This window comes from Entelurus aequoreus, linkage group LG11 (assembly GCF_033978785.1).
Source record: "Entelurus aequoreus isolate RoL-2023_Sb linkage group LG11, RoL_Eaeq_v1.1, whole genome shotgun sequence".
Classification (NCBI taxonomy): domain Eukaryota; kingdom Metazoa; phylum Chordata; class Actinopteri; order Syngnathiformes; family Syngnathidae; genus Entelurus; species Entelurus aequoreus.
In genome coordinates this window covers 47,817,491-47,840,397 of record NC_084741.1, presented here as the reverse complement: position 1 = coordinate 47,840,397, position 22,907 = coordinate 47,817,491, and the positions used below count along the sequence as shown (strand labels likewise).

The 22,907-nt window shown below is 38.4% G+C and overlaps 1 protein-coding gene across 1 annotated transcript in view; it reads left to right on the top strand.

Annotated features, from left to right (window-relative positions):
* The window catches only part of dnah5 (dynein, axonemal, heavy chain 5), a 251,509-nt gene that overhangs the window by 16,637 nt on the left and 211,965 nt on the right, over window positions 1-22,907 (top strand). The window contains exons 11-26 of the mRNA XM_062062242.1: window positions 2,294-2,416; window positions 2,495-2,710; window positions 2,939-2,965; window positions 3,114-3,221; window positions 3,311-3,396; window positions 6,571-6,778; window positions 6,867-6,980; window positions 7,561-7,767; window positions 7,884-7,964; window positions 9,160-9,250; window positions 9,584-9,729; window positions 11,458-11,635; window positions 14,403-14,657; window positions 14,851-15,047; window positions 20,647-20,740; window positions 22,754-22,896. Of these exons, the coding sequence (XP_061918226.1) occupies window positions 2,294-2,416; window positions 2,495-2,710; window positions 2,939-2,965; window positions 3,114-3,221; window positions 3,311-3,396; window positions 6,571-6,778; window positions 6,867-6,980; window positions 7,561-7,767; window positions 7,884-7,964; window positions 9,160-9,250; window positions 9,584-9,729; window positions 11,458-11,635; window positions 14,403-14,657; window positions 14,851-15,047; window positions 20,647-20,740; window positions 22,754-22,896 (2,274 nt within the window). The remainder of the gene's footprint in view (window positions 1-2,293; window positions 2,417-2,494; window positions 2,711-2,938; window positions 2,966-3,113; window positions 3,222-3,310; window positions 3,397-6,570; window positions 6,779-6,866; window positions 6,981-7,560; window positions 7,768-7,883; window positions 7,965-9,159; window positions 9,251-9,583; window positions 9,730-11,457; window positions 11,636-14,402; window positions 14,658-14,850; window positions 15,048-20,646; window positions 20,741-22,753; window positions 22,897-22,907) is intronic.

Below are 22,907 nucleotides of genomic sequence, written 5' to 3'. Positions count from 1 at the left end.
AGCATTAAGCCAATCGTCCGTCATTTGTATAAGAGCCGTGGACGTAGAGTGGCCCGTTCTATATGCATGTTGAGAATCAGTTGCTAGCCCATTTGATTGAAAGTAAGCTTGAATTTGTGCATACACACATTTCTCCAGTATTTTACATAACCCAGGTAGGATGCTTATTGGTCTAGAATTGCCCTCATTGAAAGCCAATTTGGTATCCTTATGTAGAGGAGTAACCTTAGCCACCTTCCATATCTTTGGACACAGGCCCACTTGTAAACATTTATTAAAAATATGACAAACAGGCACTGATATGATACCAGCAGTCATTTTCAGTAATTTACTATCCAGGTTGTCTACACCAGCTACTTTGTTGTCAGGAAGAGAGTGTAGTAACCTCTCAACCTCACTGACTTCAACCTGATGAAAATTGAATTCACAGTCCTTATTATCCATTATAATATTCCTAATGAGGTCAGCTGATTTGTTGTTATTGGATATATGCATACCATGCCTTAATTGAGATACCTTGTCAACATAATAGTTATTAAAATGATTGGCAATGTCACATGGCTTAGTGAGTACCAACCCATTTGATTCCACAAAAGGTGTACAGACATTGTTCTTTCTACCCATGATTTCATTCAAAACATTCCATAAGTTTTTGCTATCATATCTCACATCATATAACCTCTGTTTGTAATATTCCCTTTTTTTCAGTTTGTTTAACTTTGTGACCTGGTTTCTTAAGGAACAGTACTTATGCCTGTCATCAATTAAACCAGAGATGACGGAGGCTTTTTTAGCCATGTCTCTTTCTGTCATTAAACCTCTAAGTCCATTATCAATCCATGGGGCAGACTTAGTTTTGACAGAAAACTTCTTCAAAGGGGCATGCTTGTCCACAACACTCATGTACATTAACATAAATAAGTCCAGTGCAGCCTCAGGGTCTTCCTCACTGCACACCTCGTTCCAATTTAAACAGGATATTTCATCAATAAAACATTCTTCATCAAATCTCTTATAAGACCTTGTAAAAATAATTTTCGCTTTAGGTTTAGGAACCCTTGTCTTTCTGGTGACAGATATTATATTGTGGTCAGTAAAACCTACAGGAACCGAGACTGCTTTGGAGCATTGGTCCGGAACATTTGTATAAATATGATCAATGCATGTAGCTATAATAATACCATCACTATTACTACCTATTCTCGTGGGAGGGGCAACAATTTGGGACAGATTGCAAGCATTTAAAATGGATAGTAACTTATCAGATCCCAAATACACAACAGCAGGTACCAATAAGTAAAACAGTTGGTTTTGAATAATAGGGCTCCTTTAAAGGTCAAATGTGTAGCAGGCTCATAACAAACAAAAAAAATGAAACCCAAAAATATTAAACCACTGACGGATTGCATACCCTGTGTTACCAATAGTTGTTAAAAAAAAACACATTTTTACAAATATATGATTCGCTACAATTAGAAGTTACATCTTGTGAAAAATTGCTGGTGGACCCAAATAAAATGACTGGAATTTATAGCTGGAACATTTAAGCGTGACTGCTGACTACTTCTGTCCTCAGCACATTTAGAGGGAAAAAAAGTATAAATCCACTTTTGTTAGCAAATCTTTTTTTGTTGCAAATCTATTCTTTTAGCTTGCTTTTTTAATTTCAAATCCATTACTTTTGTTTGCAAAACATTTTGTATGTAAATCTTTTTGGTTGCAAAATCATTATTTATGTTGGCCTTTTTGTTTTGTAATTTAAAATCCATTATTTTTGTTTGTAGTTTTTGTGGGTTTGCAATTCTATTTTCTATTGGTTGCAAATCCAGTTTTTGGTTTCAAATCAATATTTTATGTTTAGAAATCAATTGTCGGGGGTACAAATCCATCATTTTGTTTACAAATTGTTTTTGATTGCAAATCTTTTATTTTTGTTTTGTTTGTTTATGTTGCATAATATTTTTTTGTTTGCCTGCATAAAAATACACTTAAACAAACAAAATCTTCATGATTGAAAGGTTCAAAAATGTATTATATGTTGTATGTGCTTGTTGAACTAATTAGTGAAATCAAACACTTTTCCAAACATTGCTTTTGCAACATAGAGTTTATCTTTTTGTTACGTGCATGTGTATTGTGGTGCATAGCTAGCATGGTCCGACCAGGATAAAGGGTTATAACAAGGGTTATAGCTTGCCCTTAAGGCAGCAGCTTAACCACTGCAAAGCGCACCTTTAAATACAATAAAATAACATGCAGATATTTTAATATTCTTTCACGTTACATTTTACAGGTAACAAACCAGATGATAACAGCTTGCAAAGGCTACATCACCAATAATGGTGAAAATTCCATATGGGATCAGCCCCAGCAGGTTGTAGAAGAAAAGATCCGAGCTGCCATCCGCCTCAACCAGGTGTCCATGAAGGTTACCTTGAACAAGATGTCTTATGCTTCCCAAAGTCACCCTGCTTGTTGCATGTTTAATTTTCAGGAGTATCAGCAGTGTTTCCATAAGACCAAGGAGAAGTTAGAGCAAACTCCAACAGTAAGGCAGTTTGACTTCAGCGAGATGTACATTTTTGGGAAGTTTGACACATTCCAGCGACGACTCAACAAGATCTTGGAAATGTTAGCCTCTATTTCCACTTACTCGGCACTGCAGGACTCAAAGATAGAAGGACTGGAGATGGCGGCCACTCGGTTTCAAGTAAATTGTTAAATATGTATTCATATTTTAGTCTTCATATTTAGCAGGCATTTTCAAGCTAATCCAACATTTTCATGTAATAAAAGCTTAATTATCTTGAGTTAGTTTTTTTTAAATCTTCATTTAATAACAAGCTTAATCATCTTGAGTTATTGTTTTTATCTTTACATCTTTTTTTTTGATAATAATCTGATTTTTTGTCTGCCTGTGCCTTCATGGATGAACAAGACAGCGGAAATGCAGGCGAAATGGGAGGTAATGTCCAACTTATAGCATCTCTCTGTTAATTCTAATTATAAATGACAATAATATAAGATTGAACAAGTTAGAATCCCATTTTGTTTGCAGTAGAACAATAACATTGACTTCTAGAGGTCTGATTATTGTGTTATTTTTATTGTAGGCAATCGTGCTGAACATGAAGACTAAACATTACAGTTTCCTCGACCAGAGAAGAACCGACTTTGATGTCGACTATGAGGAATTTTGCAAAAGCACCTCTGAACTTCATGTATGTTGAACATTTATTTATCTATCTTAATGACCTATTTTCCTGTGTTAACTGGACATGTCACCTGAGAAATATTTGTGTATATACAGGAGCAGCTGAAAAGTTTTATGGATTGTACATTTGATAAAATTCAAAATACAGAACGAGCGCTTGCCGTGCTGAAGAAGTTTGAACAGTAAGACTGTTTTTCAACTCTTTTTCCCACTTTTCTCCTTTGCAATTATCACACATTGCCTAACCAAGAGATTAAAATAAAATTTAAGGCTCTGAGATTTTCTTTGACCAGTTAAGATAAATATTACTGACATAGATGTGAGGTTCCTCAAGGCTCAATTTTCGGTCCCATTCTTTTTATCTTTATGTGCCGCCTCTTGGGGATGTCATTAGGAGACACGGCATCAGTTTCTACAGGTTGGTGATTCACAGTTGTACATCACCGTGTCTCCTGATGACTCAGGACCCTTTTTAACTGTATTGTTGGCATCAAGTCATTGATGGCAGTGAATTTCCTACAGCTCAACCAGGACAAAACAGAGGTTTTAGTTAGAGGTCCTGAAGACCAGAGGGAAAAAGTTTTACTAACATTACAAGGTTTTAAACCAACAAAGTCTATACAAAATCTGAGTGTGATTTTTGACTCCAAACTGACTTTTAAGCCACATATTAAAAATATTACAAAAATTGTTTTTTATCATCTTAAGAACACAGCCAGAGTCCGCCTGTTTCAGAATCAGAATCAGAATCAGAATCAGAATCAGAATCAGAATCGTTTTCATTGCCGTTGTTTGAGAACGGGTTCACAAACTAGGAATTTTTCTTGGTGCAATCGTGCAACATAAAACTGTTTCTCTCTCAAGCCAACACGGAGGTGCTAATGCATGCTTTAATTTCCTGTCGTTTAGACTATTGTAATGCCCTGCTCTCCGGGCTTCCCAAAAATAATATCAGAAGTCTACAATTATTACAAAACTCAGCTGCACCCGCTTTTGCCATATCAACTCTCACGGATCCCGAAGTCCTCTGGCACTGGCCTTTTAGCTTTACCACATACCAGAACAAAGACCCACGGTGAGGCGGCATTTAGCCACTATAGCCCCCATCTGTGGAACAGCTTGCCAGAGAGCCTCAGGATTACAGAGAGCATTGAAATGACAAAAAAAGGCTAAAGACACACTTTTTTAGTCAGGCTTTATACTAATCCTCATTTTATTATTATTTTCATTGTTTTATAGTGATGTTTGTATTTCAATCTTTAATATTTCTACTATTATTCTATCAATTTTATGTTTTTTTACCTATTAGTGTAATATGTATATTATTTATATTAGAATTTGTGCATATACTGTAGTTTATCATATGTTTTATACTATTTTTTTTTAAATGTAATTAATTTTAGTCTCCAGTGTGGGGCACTCAAAGGTAGCATTTTTCTTCAAATCCTCAATGTCATGCCATGTTTTGTTTTTGCTTTGTTATTGTCAATAGTGCTGTACGTGTGTGTGAATGTGTGTGTGTGTGTGTGTGTGTGTGTGTGTGTGTGTGTGTGTGTGTGTGTGTGTTTTCTTCTACTCTTTTATTATTGTTATTTTTGTTTGTTTGTTTTGTACAGCACTTTGTGTTTACCACTTGCCTGTGTATGAAAAGTGGTGTTTAAAAAAAGTTTGATTTGATTTGATTTGATGTATATTCTTAAAGGTCCCACAATACTTACAAAGTATAAAGAACCCTGCACGTTTCAAGCACAACATATGAGATGTATATCAGATAGTACTTAAAGGGGAACTTCACATTTTTTGAAATTTTGCTGATGTCCACAATCCTAATGAGAGACGAAAATAAAAACATTTTTTTTGCATTCTAATTTGTACAAATGTATGTCGTTGTAAGAACAAGCATGGTGTTCTGCATGTATCATGATCAAGATTATAGTGACTCACTTGATGGACAGTTGTCTGTTTGGTCCAGCTGGCAGGGGAAGTGTTTTCTAGTTGCCTTTGGGTAAGCACGCCATTTATGTCAGCATAGCTTGGCTTCAAATTCCAAATTATTTGCTGCTGCTGTTCTGTTGTTGTCTCCCTGTCTTATCCCCCTCTTGTCCCTTTAATTTCCCCCTCTGTCTTCCCTTTTTTTTCTTTTTATCTCCTCCTGCTCTCGTCCGGCTGTGCCAAACAATAATATAAATCCATTTAATAAAGTCAAATACAAATAAGGCAACAAGAGAAGTATCCCAAACTTCTCTTTTGTAAAGTACATCTGTACAGCAAATATGAGAATCTACATCAACTATATGATTTGCCTGAGTAGCTGTGGACAGGACAAAACAAAAAAGCACGCCCTTTATGTCAGCATAACTTGGCTCCAAATTCCACATTTACACCGCTAAATCACACCGACATCACTCTCTTGGGTTCCGTCTGCTCCTACGTCTCACCCTTTGTTTGTGTTAGCTTCTATCAGCAGCATTTCATCCTCTGTATATTCAGGTTCTAAAAGATAAGGTTGTGGATCCTCATTTGCACAAAAATAGTCATCGTTGTTGTCTGTTACCAAGTCTGCCATGATTACAACACACTCACGTTTGTTTTTAGAAGTAGTAACACACATTTGTTGCCGGAAGTCAAAAGTCCTCTTCTACGGAAACAGAAATAAATGCGCTGAGAAAATAAGTTCCAATAATGCATAAATTGACCAAAATAAGGTAAATATTGTACATATTTCATATTGTTATGAACTTGTCTGTTACTACATTATATATATATATATACTTGCAGTGTTTGTATAAAACGTTGATGGAGGGATTTGAAGTTGTTTTCGAGGACTTTGAAGGCTACAACGGTGACTCCCATTAGCCGCATTGTACAAGTTTAGATTTTTTTTAATCACCTTTCGAATCCTAAAAAAATAAAAACTTGTGTGTTTTGGTCTCTCATGATTGTGAATGATGGGCAACTTTTCCAAAAAAGTGGAGTTCCCCCTTGATACTGTTATAAGAAATTGGCAGAACATAAACATTAGTACCAGCCTAGCTATATGGACTAAAGTGTTAGCTTGGCTGTAGGCTGTAATGTAATCATGCAATAGGGTATCTGAATAAAAATCTAACAATAATACATACAGCTCCCCACAAATAGTAGTTGTGGCCGTGATCCAGATTACGTTTTAAGATGTGTAGCAAAGGTGTTTTTTAATTTGTATTCTTTTTTTAACAAAGCTGTCCCTGTATGAAGTGGTGGACTTATACATAGGACTGAGTTATCCAGTTAGGGGCAGATCAGTTTTATTTACAATGTCATTAAAACCCAGATCTTAAAACCAAATAAACTTATTCTGTTTTCTGTCAATAAAACAGATTGGGCATCCCCAACCTGGGCATTGAGGAAAAATACCAACATGTTCTCCAGAACTATGGCCGAGACATCGAAATGGTGTATCGTCTTTACGTCAAGCAGAAACTGGATCCACCAATCGGCCGAGACTTGCCCCCTGTCTCCGGTCGGATCATGTGGGCTCGACAGCTGTACAGCAGGATCCAGGGTCCCATGGATCTTTTTCAAAAGGTTTATTAGTCATCACCGTCTTGTAAAATAAGCATACACGTGTTAAACAATTGTTTTTCTATAATCTCTTTACTGTTTATTTGTACAGCATACTGGAGTTCTTTCCAAACCGGAGTCTAAGAAGATCATCAGGAATTACAACAGAGTAGCGACAGTACTGCTTGAGTATGAGATACTTTACCATCAAAACTGGATGAAAAAGGTAAAAAGAGACAAAAAATGTCATATTTTTTTATTTTCAAGAATAAACTTCTTCTTTCTTGCAACTTTTCTTCATCTACAGCAGTGGTCCCCAACCACCGGGCCACGGCCCGGTACCGGTCCGTGGCCCGGTACCGGTCCGTGGATCGATGGTACCGGGCCGCACAGGAAATTAAAAAAAATATATAATAATTTGTTTATTTATTTATTATTATTATTTTTTTAATCAATATAAAAAACACAAGATACACTTACAATTAGTGCACCAACCCAAAAAACCTCCCTCCCCCATTTACACTCATTCACACAAAAGGGTTGTTTCTTTCTGTTATTAATATTTCTGGTTCCTACATTATATATCAATATAGATCAATATAGTCTGCAGGGATACAGTCCGTAAGCACACATGATTGTATTTTTTTTTGACAAAAAAAATAACATACCCCTGGTCCACGCGACTAATTTTCAAGCGTTGACCTGGTCCAAGGTTCCAAAAAGGTTGGGGACCACTGATCTACAGTACAGTATTTTAAATTCCCAGAACTATGACCTAATACCTCACATTAACCTCTGATATCCAGGTTGAAGATTCCGGGGCAGGCCTACAGGCCTCATTGCTGTTTCGATCACCAGAGACAGAAGAGTTGCTTGTGAACTTTGACCCAGAGATTCTGACCCAGATCAGAGAGGCAAACTGCATGAGCCGGTTTAATTTGGAGATTCCACCCTTTGCTGCTTTGCTGCAGCGTAAACAGGACACCCTGAAAAAGAACTGCAACAAGCTGCAGGTGGCAAACAACACATACTCACTCAAAATAAAATATACTCATTTTATTGGTAATTTTATATCAAACAATGGGGTTTGACACTGCATAAATCGTTCGCATCTTTGTATATGTTTCAGTGGATGTTGAGTGAGAACACCAGAGTGCGAGCAAAGATTCAGAGTGCCTTTGAGCAGCTGGCCACGCCGCATGTAGCGAAGGTACTGTAAAATGTGGACATGCAGTGTTCACACACAATTTTCACTGGGGGGCTGGACTCACCCTGAGAGACCGGTTGAGGAGCTCGGTCATCAGGGAGGAGCCCACAGTAAAGTCGCTGCTTCTTCGCATCGAGAGGAGTCAGTGGAGGTGGCTCAAGCATTTTGCCCGGATGCCTGAAGCATCATTCTTTTTTGTTTACTCTTCTTAAAGTTAAAGTTAAAGTTAAAGTTAAAGTTAAAGTTAAAGTCCCAACGATAGTCACACACACACTAGGTGTGGTGAAATTATCCCCTGCATTTGACCCATCCCCTTGTTCCGCCCCCCTGGGAGGTGAGGGGAGCAGTAAGCAGCAGCGGTCGTCACGATCGGGAATCATTTTGGTGATTTAACCACCAATTCCAACCCTTGATGCTGAGTGCCAAACAGGGAGGCAATGGGTCCCATTTTTGTAGACTTTGGTATGACTCTGCCGGGGTTTGAACTCACGATCTTCCAGTCTCAGGGCGGACACTCTAACCACAAGGCCACTGAGCAGGTCTAAATGAATACTTATTTTATTTTTCATTCATTCATTTTCAAGATTCATACTGGACAAAACATAATATTTTACATACCGTTTTCAGTTGTGTGCGCCCAAGTGTTCATAATTGATTTTTACAATTAAGTATAATATTGTCTTTAAATATATTTTCTATCTATTAAGCATGTTAAGTGTGTGTCTATTATTCCATAGATTGACTCCTTTAATAATATACATCTTTATTTTATGGTTGACCGTACCTTTGCTTTTGCATACCCACAAATCCATCTTATCTATTGGCCCAGACCTGAAACATCCTCCAGAGACCTTCTGGAAGCATACACTTATTCACTTAATGCATAATTATAGCGGTTTTATGGTCTAATAGCACTTTGAATTTTAAGATGTGTGAATTTATGAATACTTTGATTTAATAATGGATGTAATACATGTAATGTAATAATGCATTCAATGTATGATCGAGAAATGTGATTAACTATTTCTTTACGACCCCACTGTACATCGATTATTGCTAAATTTGCCATGAACTAGTACATTTATGATACCATCTTGGATCATTAGAGTTATAAAGGGTTATTTTTTTTAAATACATCAAGCCATTCTGTTTTTAACACAACTACAGAGTGCATAATCAGTTATCATTAATTTGACAGGTGGATGACGCAGTACAACCAGGGTTGACCTGCCTCAACTGGACATCAATGAACATTGACAAGTACCTCAGTAACATCGACAAAGCCTTAGGTAAGCAAAAGGTGGGGAGAAGGGGGAGGACGGGGCACGACATAATCCTGTGCGATCAATATCTCACTTGCTGACACATGAGTCATCCTGCAATTCAGCAGAGGCAACATCGGATGAAATTTACATTATGATATCATCTCCCATTGTGTGCATTTTTCTAGTGTAGTATAATTAATAAACAGCTTGTATCCAATCCTTTCCCATCCTATCCTATAGTTTACCATGCCCTTTTTTTTATTCCTTTTCTCTACATGCTTCTCCTACCCCGTCACTCCAAATGTCTCCCTGCCATCGTCGTTTCGTGCCCGTCTGACTGCTTCTTCTCTCCTCCAGAGGCTCTGGAGCTGTTGATGGACAGGGTGAACGACCTGGCAGAATTCAGGATAGATGCAGTGTTGCAGGAGATGAGCACATGCATGCTGTGCATTCTCCCAGAAGATGAACCAGTCACCTGTGAGGACTTTGTTAAGTCCACCAGGGTAAATATAAATACATGCAGAGTGCCCAATAGAATAACCAGTAGTTTCCTCAATGCTGCAATACCCAAATACGCTTACTAGTTAGCATATTGTCAGCCTTAAAACTTTAATCAGGGATACATTAGCTAAAAATGTAGAACTGTACTTAAATTAAAACATTGATTAATAGCAAAGTTGTCTTATTAATTAAGACAGATATCTGTTTTCTGGTTTGCAGATTAAAAGGGAACTGCACTTTTTTTATTTAAATTTGCCTGTCATTCACAATCTCTATGTAAGAAAAGAACATGCATGTATTGTAAATCATAAATAAATGTTAGTAAAAGTCAGCTAACTATACTCTATTCCGCCCATACAGCGCTCTAAAAAACGTCTAAACTCCTCCGTCAATGTTTTATATACACACTGTAAAAGTATATATGTAAAGTAGTAATGGGCAAATTTATATTAATATGTAATATTTACATATCTTTCCCATTTTAAGCATATACCAGCACATTCATTTCATAGACGTTTCACAAAATGGGCAGCACGGTGGAACGGGGGTTAGTGTGTGTGCCAATACAAAGGTCCTGGGTTCGATCCCAGGCTCGGGGTCTTTCCGTGTGGAGTTTGCATGTTCTTCCCGTGACTGCGTGGGTTCCCTCCGGGTACTCCGGCTTCTTCCCACCTCCAAAGACATGCACCTGGGGATAGGTTGATTGACAACACTAAATTAGTCCTAGTGTGTGAATGTGAGTGTGAATGTTGTCTGTCTATCTGTGTTGGCCCTGCGATGAGGTCTTGTCTTGTGTGCCTTGCCTTTGGCCCGAATGCAGCTGGGATAGGCTCCAGCACCCCCCTCGACTCCAAAAGGGACAAGCAGTAGAAAATGGATGGATAGATGGTATCACAACATACGCTTTTCTCTTCAACAAATACATACCTACTTACTACCCACGGCAGACTTTGTGAGAGGCAACAAAGACTACTTTGGGACAAATGATGATCCAGAACCTTACTGTATATTTTGAGCCAGAATATAAGGAGGATGAACAACAAGTTTGAGAAGCTATGTGCTAAACAGATCCAGCTTAATGAAACACTAAGCATCATGTAGCCCTATTACTAAGTGCTAAACAAAAAAAACAAAAACACCACGTCTGCTCTCACTGGTATGCCGAATGATGGAATGTTTATATCTTCCTGTTTTAGATGAAAGATTATTCATAATCCACACAAAGGGTTGAACAAAGTTGTCGCATACAAGTGTCTTTTCGTGTCTTTCTAACATTTATTTATGGGTTAGAATGCATTAAAAAAAACAAAAAAACTTGAGTTCTTGTCTTACATAGGCATTGTGAATGAAAGGCAACAATCCCCCAAAAGTGAAGTTCCCCTTTAAGTTTCTGATGCCAATTGAATGCAAAAACATAATGAATTTGAACATTTCTAGGTTTTAACAACCATGATTAATGAGGGTTTTTAATGTCATTAATCAGCAGTATAGTTAAATGATTAATTATATATTGAATCACTGGAGACAAGCCAAAGCACTCTGATATGTAGACCTGGAGTCTGATTTATTACAATCCATATTTTATTACTATTCTGCAAGTGGTAAAAAAAAAGAAAAAAAGAATCAACTGCTGAGTGAGACTAATGAGACCTGGTGAATCCACAGTAAAGCCTCAGGATCTAACATGAAGCTGCAATCCTTTTGTGCGTTTGTTTTGTGTGTGAGCATAGGACCTGTGTATAAAACAAGCCCAGAGTCTACACACCAAGAGCTTGCAGGTGGAGGAAGCAGCTAATGAACTGATCAACATGCTGCTGGATTTTGACAACAGTCAACAAGAGGAGGCTGAAAAGTTGGAGGAAGAAAGCTGCTCTCAAACCAAGACACAGCACCACATAGACAGCGAAGGTATCACTGCTCTATTCCGTGAGTCTTTGGCTTGGGTAGTGTGTGCATTAAAGACACAACCAACAAAAATGCAGTTCAAGTACGTTTATTATTAGATATCAGGAAATAAGTTATTATTAATATTTTACAAGGTATGTAAAGATTGGGACTAACTATAAATAAGTACATATGAACAATTAACAAAAAGACTTGTTCAGTGCGGCTCTCAACAAAGTCTGTATTTCCAATATACAATCAGTTCAATCAACAAAGACATATACTTAGAGAGGCTCTCATGGTTGTTGTCGACACACGTCACCAACACACGCTGGATCGAATGAGGCCAAGAACCCCAAATGTCAAAAACCCAGAGTCTTTATAGCAAAATTGGGGGAATGTCCAAATAGGCTGATAGGTCCAAGGAGGGAAAAAAAGTGTTTGATATCTCCTACCATAGTAAAGCCAATTCAAAACTGCTATTAATTGAAAAAGTAAACGACACACAATAATTGGGCAAAAATATGAAACAGCTAATATTCTTTCGACATTTCTTTTTGGAAAAGGTTCGGCTACAATCTAAACTTAAATAGAACAGTCGTTTTAGATATATGGTCAGAAATCTGTCACGATGACAGGGTTCAAATGGATGCTAAATAGGCAATTATCTATATGGGCTTTTGAATGGACACCGCTAAATCGAACTTAAACTATTACAAAAGACATAGAATATGAATAAATGTTTAGCAGTAACAAAGTAGAAGTTTATTCATGAGGTAACTCAGTCAATCAAAGTAGAACAGAGCATCACGACCACGTTGATGATCAGCTACTGAAGTGACCGGTTGCCCCCCTAATCTTTGTGGGTCTAAACAAACAAGAGTGTTAATGCCAGGGACTGGCCTTGCTCATAACAGAAAGTCACAATTTGTGACAAGTTGTGTCATCTTGGAGGGAAACAGTTTGCGTTATAAATAAATGGAGCGGTGATTTAAAAAATTTAAAATTTGACATGATGCCAAACTTCACAAAAATCTACACAGCTAGACCAGAATTCACTTGACCCCAAGGAGAAGATGATTAGTGTGGGCAATCTAATGCTACAATTGTCATTCGAATATTTAATGTAACTTAATTAGCGGTCATGGAGAATGGTAAACATGGAACACTTTCAATGAATTATAATAAATAGTCCATGTTTATTATCAATACTTTTATAAAGGAAATCATCACAGGTCCCTTTAATTTAATGCAACTTTTCCGAAACAAATAACACCATACCATACTGTACCATCAAATCAAGAAGCCTACCGATTTTTTTACGATTTCGACCACAATATGGACACGGTAGCTAAGGTTAAAGATCAACAAGCTCAAGCAGATGGAATGATCTACGACAGCCAAACTATTTGGGAGGATTATTGCGTAATTTTTAAGCTATTATTGATCTTCTAAAGATCACAAAAACTCGTTTTAAAACCCATTGAGACCTGGCATTCCAAGTTATAGCTCCCAGACTCTGGAACAATATGTCCCTCTGTGATCTTGACACTTTTAAGAAACATTTGAAAACTTATTTTTTTAGTAAAGGTTTTAGTTAATGCACCTTTTAAATATCATTTTTAATCCACTTTGTATCCTTTTTATGATGTTGCCCCTGTTGTTTTAATTGCATTGTTGTTTTACTTCACCTGTTTTGTACAGCACTTTGTGATTTCATCTGTGAAAAGCGTTTTATAAATAAAATGTACTTACTTACTTACTTACTAAATGACTAAACATGCTTGCGTTATGGAAATTGTTTTTTTTAATTTACTGCTTGTAAGTGATGACTTTTGGGACCATTTTCGTATTAAACACATGTCATTAAAGAAGTGTGTATGACTATAGAACAGTGGTTTTTAACCTTGTTGGAGGTACTGAACCCCACCAGTTTCATATGCGCATTCACCGAACCCTTCTTTAGTGAAAAATAAAATGTTTTTTTTTTTCTAAATTCAAGACAATGTTATATGTTTTTGGTAACACTTTAGTATGGGGAACATATTCTAAGTAACAAAGACTTCATTTAGAGTTATTTGGACACTAGGGGAACATATTCTAAGTAATAAAGACTTCATTTAGAGTTATTTGGTTAGGGTTAGGGTTAGGGTCAGGGTTAGAGGGTTAGGGTTATAATAAGGCCATGCCGAATAAGGCATTAATAAGTACTTAATAATGACTAGTTAAGAGCCAATATGTTACTAATTTGCATGTTAATAAGCAACTAATTAATGGTGAACATGTTCCCCATACTAAAGTTTTTTTTACTGGTGCATAAAATGAACCGTGCATGAACATCACCTTGTTCAAACAACAAAACCAACACAGTGCATAAACTCACTACAAATTACACACCTGCAAATCAGTGTGACTTCTGCTGTTGTCGTATCCGTAATACGCCGATAGGGAGAAGTTTGTATTTACACGATGAGTTGGGTGTGTTTTGACTTCCGCCGAACCCCTGAGGCCGACTCACCGAACCCCTAGGGTTCGATCGAACCCAGGTTAAGAACCACTGCTATAGAATCTTTGAGCATACCTGCTTAAATTTCGGGACATTGGTAATGTAATGGTTCACATAGCACACATTTGTGTAACTGGTTGATGCCCTAAGTCACTTTTGGTAATTAGTTGGATTTAGGTAGCCCGGAACATTGGATGTTCTGAAGGTAGTTTGAAGATTTTAGGTTAGTTAGTCTTCAATGCAGCTATGTTAGAGTGCTACAATCAAGGTGTTCTTGTTTCTCAGGGAATAAGGACGGCCTCTCAGAAACCCGCCTCTTCTCCAGAAACACCTTACTCCCTCCTGCTAGTGTTGGCGCATATTCTCCTCTGGTGAGGAGGAAGAAGAAGAAGGACCTGATGGAAGTAATGGAGGAGGAAGCACGGGAGCTGCTGTCATATTTCAACCAACGCAACATAGATGCTTTGCTCAAACTGACACGCAACACCTTGGAGATGTTGCGCAAGCGCATCCAGATCTCCCCGCTTCCACATTTCATGGGTGGGCTTGTTCTATCACTTTGCTGCTTTTAATAATTTCCTGTATTATATAAGTGATCTTTATAGCTGTAATTGAGAACTACTGCATGACTTGTATAAGTCCAGCAGAATTGCCTGAGAGTTAAAACATTTTATCGAACGCGTCAATTGCGTCAAATTCCATCGGCATGACACTCTTTTCTTTTCTTCTATAGGTGAATATGACTCACATAGACGTGGGAGGAGCAACGGACAGCAGGCGATCTTTAGAGTCAGTGTGGCCCTCTCCATTCCAAACATCGCAGTCATTCCCAGTCTTGAGGATATACAGCAGGCATTGAACAGGGCCGTGGACTTTGTGGTCAGTGTCAGCAAGGGAGTTGGCCAGTGGAGCAAGGAAAGGATCTCAAAGGTGTGTTTATAGATTAGGTATGAGGCAAGTTACCCCAAAAAGTTTTATACAAGTGTGAAGTCAAACACAATGTGGTCTTGATGAATAATGTCTTCACAAAACCTGAGCAAATAATGCAGCACTCCACATCTCAAAACCTGCTAAAGCAAAAACACAATCTGCAATGTTGAACATGCAGTTCAAACTCTACTTAACATTTAATACGAATACATATATCTATATATATAATATACACTATATTGCCAAAAGTATTTGGCCACCTGCCTTGACTCACATATGAACTTGAAGTGCCATCCCATTCCTAACCCATAGGGTTCAATATGATGTCGGTCCACCTTTTGCATCTATTACAGCTTCAGCTCTTCTGAGAATGCTGTCCACAAGGTTGTGGAGTGTGTTTATAGGAATTTTCGACCATTCTTCCAAAAGCGCATTGGTGAGGTCACACACAGATGTTGGTCGAGAAGGCCTGGCTCTCAGTCTCCGTTCTAATTCATCCCAAAGGTGTTCTATCGGGTTCAGGTCAGGATTCTGTGCAGGCCAGTCAAGTTCATCCACACCAGACTCTGTCATCCATGTCTTTATGGACCTTGCTTTGTGCACTGGTGCACAATCATGTTGGAAGAGGAAGGGGCCCGCTCCAAACTGTTCCCACAAGGTTGGGAGCATGGAATTGTTCAAAATGTTTTGGTATCCTGTAGCATTCAAAGTTCCTTTCACTGGATCTAAGGGGCCAAGCCCAACTCCTGAAAAACAACCCCACACCATAATTCCTCCTCCAACAAATTTCACACTCAGCACAATGCAGTCCGTTCTCCTGGCAATCTCCAAACCCAGACTCGTCCATCAGATTGCCAGATAGAAAAGTGTGATTCATCAGTCCAGAGAAAGCGTCTACACTGCTCTAAAGTCCGGTGGCGACGTGCTTTCCACCACTGCATCCGACGCTTTGCATTGGATTTGGTGATGTATGGCTTAGATACAGCTGATCGGCCATGGAAACTCATTACATGAAGCTCTCTGCGTACTGTACGTGGGCTAATTGGAAGGTCACATGAAGTTTGGGGCTCTGTAGCAACTGACTGTGCAGAAAGTCTTTGCACTATGCGCTTCAGCATCCACTGACCCCTCTCTGTCAGTTTACGTGGCCTACCACATGGTGGCTGAGTTGCTGTTGTTCTTAAACTCTTCCATTTTCTCATAATAAAGCCGACAGTTGACTTTGGAATATTTAGGAGCGAGGACATTTCTCGACTGGATTTGTTGCTCAGGTGGCATCCTATGACAGTTCCACGCTGGAAATCATTGAGCTCCTGAGAGCTGCCCATTCTTTCACAAATGTTTGTAGAAACAGTCTCCATGCCTAAGTGCTTGATTTTATACACCTGTGGCCGGGCCAAGTGATTAGGACACCTGATTCTGATCATTTGGAGGGGTGGCCAAATACTTTTGGCAATATGTATATATATATATATATATATATATATATATATATATATATATATATATATATATATATATATATATATATATATACACCGTAATTTCCGGACTATAAGCCGCACCTGACTATAAGCCGCACCAGCTAACTTTAGGGGAAAATACAGATTGCTCCATATATAAGCCGCACCCGACTATAAGCCGCAGGGTTTTGATGTGTAATTACTGTAGTATATAGGGGTTCCTGCTACCACGGAGGGGATTGTCGGGACAGAGATGACTGTTTGGGAACGCAAAGCGTCCCATTTATTAACAATAAATCTTTCAATCATTCAATCAAACTTTCACATCTTTGACATGGCGAACAGCATCCGTGCAGAGTACAAATAATACAACGGTGCAAAGTAATACAAAGTGCTCGCCTGTACGTTATCAAAATAACCAGCCTACCGGTATATGAAAAGTCAGTCTTTAATCATTGTGTCATCGTCTTCCTCCTGCGTACTAAAACCACCGAAATCCTCTTCGTCGGTGTCGGAGAAGAACAGGCCGTAAATAAGCCGCACCCTTGTATAAGCCGCAGGGACCAGAACGAGGGGAAAAAGTAGCGGCTTATAGTCCGGAAATTACGGTATATATATATATATATATATATATATATATATATATATATATATATATATATATATATATATATATATATATATATATATATAATGTATATATATATATATATATATACATACATATATATATATATATATATATATATATATATATATATATATATATATATATATATATATATATATATATATATATATATATATATATATATATATATATATATATATATATATATATATATTTAAATTAAACTACTGCACCAAAAACTGTTTATATTCATTATCTCATAATTCGCATCGGTCACAATTCAGAAACCATTTTATTTTGTATATCCTCCCAAGGGACAATTCATAGAAATTAAACCAAGATACATGTACGACTTGGAACAGTAAGAGCCTGAGCTTCAAAAGGTCTGCGTGTATTAAACACGTGCAATCTTGAAAGTGCACGCAAAGCTGATCTACTAAGCTTGTGCACAAAGGATTAATTAGCCAAATAGAGAGCGCAATCCTGTTTTCATGTATATGCAGAATATATGATGATTATCATAATGCTTGTAATACTGGGAGAAGGAGTAAATAGATTAGCACTTTTCTACCTTCAAGGTATTTAAAGGGCTTTGACACAATTTCCACATTCACCCATTCATACACACACTGATGGCGCTAACCACCACCCATCAGGAGCAAGGGTGAAGTGTCTTGCCCAACGGACGTGAAGCTGGGATTGAACCTGGAACCCTCAAGTTGCTGGCACAGCCGCTCGAACTCCCGAGCCACGCCGTCCCGGATGCATATATAATAATTTATGCTCGCAATGTAATTAATCAAGACTGAAAGTGTTTTGCATCTGTATTTGGCATTTGAAATGTGCGTGCAAACTGGCACAGTTACGCACAAATGGCTGTGAGAAAGTAATCGGTCACACTGCAAAGACTAAAACTAATTCAATTGATTTTTTTTTGGTATCTGCTGGTGGTTTTGTTTTTGGCGTTAGTTAAAGGCCTACTGAAACCCACTACTACCGACCACGCAGTCTGATAGTTTATATATTAATGATGAAATCTTAACATTGCAACACATGCCAATACGGCTGGGTTAACTTATAAAGTGCAATTTTAAATTTCCCGCTAAACTTCCAGTTGAAAACGTCTTTGTATGATGACGTATGCGAGTGACATCACTAGTTAAACGGAAGTATTGGTACACCTTTGAATCCAATACAAAAAAGCTCTGTTTTCATCTCAAGATTCCATAGTATTCTGGACATCTGTGTTGGTGCATCTTTTGCAATTTGTTTAATGAACAATGAAGACTGCAAAGAAGAAAGTTGTAGGTGGGATCGGTGTATTAGCGGCGGACTACAGCAACACAACCAGGAGGACTTTGACTTGGATAGCAGACGCGCTAGCCGCTGAACTCACCTTAACTTCCTCCGTCTCCGGGCCGCCGACCGCATCTGTGATGGGGTGAAGTCTTTCGTCGCACCGTCGATCGCTGGAACGCAGGTGAGCACGGGTGTTGATGAGCAGATGAGGGCTGGCGTAGGTGGATAGCCAATGTTTTTAGCATAGCTCTGTGAGGTCCGGTTGCTAAGTTAGCTTCAATGGCGTCGTTAGCAACAGCATTGTTAACCTTCGCCAGGCTGGAATGCATTAACCGTGTAGTTACGGTCCATGGTTTAATAGTATTGTTGATTTTCTATCTATCCTTCCAGTCAGGGGTTTATTTCGTCTGTTTCTATATGCAGTTAAGCCCGATGCTATCACGTTAGCTCCGTAGCTAAAGTGTTTCGCCGATGTATTGTCGTGGAGATAAAAGTCACTGTGAATGTCCATTTCGCGTTCTCGACTCTCATTTTCAAGAGGATATAGTATCCGAGGTGGTTTAAAATACAAATCTGTGATCCATAATAGAAAAAGGAGAGAGTGTGGAATCCAATGAGCCAGCTTGTACCTAAGTTACGGTCAGAGCGAAAAAAGATATGTCTTGCACTGCATTCTAGTCCTTCACTCTAACATTCCTCATCCACAAATCTTTCATCCTCGCTCAAATTAATGGGGTAATCGTCGCTTTCTTGGTCCGAATCGCTCTCGCTGCTGGTGTAAACAATAGGGAAATGTGAGCAGCACTCCAGCTTGTGACTTCACGCTACTTCCGGTAGGGGCAAGGCTTTTTTTTAATCAGCGACCAAAAGTTGCGAACTTTATTGTCGTTGTTCTCTACTAAATCCTTTCAGCAAAAATATGGCAATATCGCGAAATGATCAAGTATGACACATAGAATGGATCTGCTATCCCCGTTTAAAAAAACCCATTTCATTTCAGTAGGCCTTTAAATATCATTAGTATTAATTGGATACTATTGTTATTAGTATATCATTATTAGTAGTATCTATCCTATTGAAAAATACTATATTAGTATATTATTATTATTATTAGTATATATCCTATATGAAAAAAACATGTGTTTTATTGTATTCTTCCATGCATTTCTGGATAATTCCTGATTAACCATCCCAACACTGGCACCTTCAGAATGTATCTTTGGTGTGTTTAAACTTGTTTGTACTGTCACACTTCTACAGTATCCATCCATCCATTTTCTGCCGCTTGTCCCTTTTGGGGTCGCGGGGGGTGCTGGAGCCTATCTCAGCTGCAATCGGGCGGAAGGCAGGGTACCCCCTGTGGTGTGTGCTGCATATTCCGCATCATAACCAAACACCATAGGTTGCAGGATTTGATGTCATGTATTTGGAGGGAAATGAGTGTCTCCTTGGGCATAGCCGGTCGTACACGCAAAAGCCGCATTAAAGTCTGCACCACTTTTTCTCTAGTCATCAATGGCACACAGAGTCTTAGTAAATTACCCGCAACATGCCAACTAATAGTACACACTGTTTAGTGCGTGCTATTTGGATCTTAGAAGATCAGGCTTTTAGTGTACTTCTTGGAATGATTTGCTGATTGCAGGGATAGCAGGATTTGGTGATTTGCACTCATGCAGCCCCAGGTCAGCCACCATACTTGCCTACACGCAAATCACAATTATGTTAGTGCTCCAATTATCTTGCCTTTTCGATAATATCTGTTGTGTTGTGAGTCAATTTAACTGGACAGTGAATGTATAGTGCGTTACAAGTTTTGAACTGACTAAGGTAAAGTATATACATGTCTCATTTCTGTAGAAATGTCCCTTGACAAGGTAAACTGTAGTTAAAAAGGTTGCTGAAATACGGGTGGAGTTCTCACTTTTGTCAGATACTGAATCTCCTAAGAGGCCAGCGATCATGGAGCTAAAAGCTCTTAATTCTCAAATAAAAACATACTTGTTCAAACTGTTTTTTAATACATATTACCTGAAATGTTTTTAGATGAGTTTTTTTTTAACTGTAATGATATGTTTTTATTTTTATTTTTATTTTTATTCCTACCCTGTTCCTACTTGTTTGTCCTGTAAAGCACGTTGGGCACCAATGTTGTAAAGTACTATACATATAAAACCTTTATTGATTGATTGATTGTTTTTTGCAGAGGAAAATGAATGAAAGGCGAATAGCTGCTTTGAAACCAGACAGTTCAGAAAGTGAATCTGAAGATGGAACAACAACTTACAGAAGTATGACAGGTACTGTACAATAAATTAAACTATTACAAATATTTGTCAGCACTGTAATTGTCAAATTAAAACTTTCCCAATGTCCAACCAAAGAAAATAATCACTCCTAAATGTTCAGTATATTTCAATAATCACAATTTTATGGTATTGTATGTTTTTTATAGTCATTGCACAAGTACAACAAAACTTTGTTTTCAGCACAAACCCGTTCAAGATTAGACAAACAAACAGTGTACATGGTTACTGAACAAGAGCGCTGATGGGTCGCCACAAGGCGCCCCGTAAAAGATGGGAAAAGGTAGACTCTGGGGAAGGATGAGTAAAAAAATTATATCCCAGACGGAGCTCCTAAGGGGGCCCAGTCTGGAGTGGAAAGAAAACTCCAAAGCAAAGCACATATACAAACCCCGTTTCCATATGAGTTGGGAAATTGTGTTGGATGTAAATATAAATGGAATACAATGATTTGCAAATCATTTTCAACCCATATTCAGTTGAATATGCTACAAAGACAACATATTTGATGTTCAAACTGATAAACATTTATTTTTTTGCAAATAATCATTAACTTTATAATTTGATGCCAGCAACACATGACAAAGAAGTTGGGAAAGGTGGCAATAGATACTGATAAAGTTGAGGAATGCTCATCAAACACTTATTTGGAACATCCCACAGGTGAACAGGCAAATTGGGAACAGGTGGGTGCCATGATTGGGTATAAAAGTAGATTCCATGAAATGCTCAGTCATTCACAAACAAGGATGGGGTGAGGGTCACCACTTTGTCAACAAATGCGTGAGAAAATTGTTGAACAGTTTAAGAAAAACCTTTCTCAACCAGCTATTGCAAGGAATTTAGGGATTTCACCATCTAAGGTCCGTAATATCATCAAAGAGTTCAGAGAATCTGGAGAAATCACTGCACGTAAACAGCTAAGCCCGTGACCTTCAATCCCTCAGGCTGTACAGCATCAACAAGCGACATCAGTGTGTAAAGGATATCATGACATGGGCTCAGGAACACTTCAGAAACCCACTGTCAGTAACTACAGTTGGTCGCTACATCTGTAAGTGCAAGTTAAAACTCTCCTATGCAAGGCAAAAACCGTTTATGAACAACACCCAGAAACGCCGTCGGCTTCGCTGGGCCTGAGCTCATCTAAGATGGACTGATACCAAGTGGAAAAGTGTTCTGTGGTCTGACGAGTCCACATTTCAAATTGTTTTTGGAAACTGTGGACGTCGTGTCCTCTGGACCCCGGACTGTTGAACAACTTCAGCTGTACATCAAGCAAGAATGGGAAATAATTCCACCTGAGAAGCTTAAAAAATGTGTCTCCTCAGTTCCCAAACATTTACTGAGTGTTGTTAAAAGGAAAGGCCATGTAACACAGTGGTGAACATGCCCTTTCCCAACTACTTTGGCACGTGTTGCAGCCATGAAATTCTAAGTTAATTATTATTTGCAAAAAAACCAAAAGTTTATGAGTTTGAACATCAAATATCTTGTCTTTGTAGTGCATTCAATTGAATATGGGTTGAAAAGGATTTGCAAATCATTGTGTTCCGTTTATATTTACATCTAACACAATTTCCCAACTCATATGGAAACAGGGTTTGTACATATTACAACATACAACTCAAGACTTGCAACAGAGAGGAGGGAGTGGGGGCTACGGACGCAGGCTGCTGCCATTCAAGCGCTGCTAAGGGATTCAAGCGTCGAAGGCGTGGGATAGGGGGGTGGGGTATGTGTGTGTGGCGTATATTTTTCGTGGATGCATGTGTGTGTGTAAGCCTCCAGCGTGTCTCTATTCCGCGACCTTGGTGTTCTTGCAGTCGCCAGTCAGTCCAAAGTCTACAACAACAGGTGTGTGTCCATGAGTGACAAGAAGGGAGTTTGTTGTGTCTTTGCTGCACTGTCCTTCGGGAGAGTCTCGAAGCCAGGGAAACAGTCCAAGTTAGATTGTTTTGTATGCGAGTGAAAATAAAATGTGCTTTTCTACTCCATAACTTCTAGATGGCAGCACCTCTGAGATTTCAGCATATACAAGTCAAACCAATCCCTTCCAAGCCAGAAACTATTACAAGAATATTTCAGAGAACAAGGAGATTGTCAAGCTGGTTTCTGTTCTAGGCACATCTGCTCTCTCCACCAGAAAAGTAATCTTAGT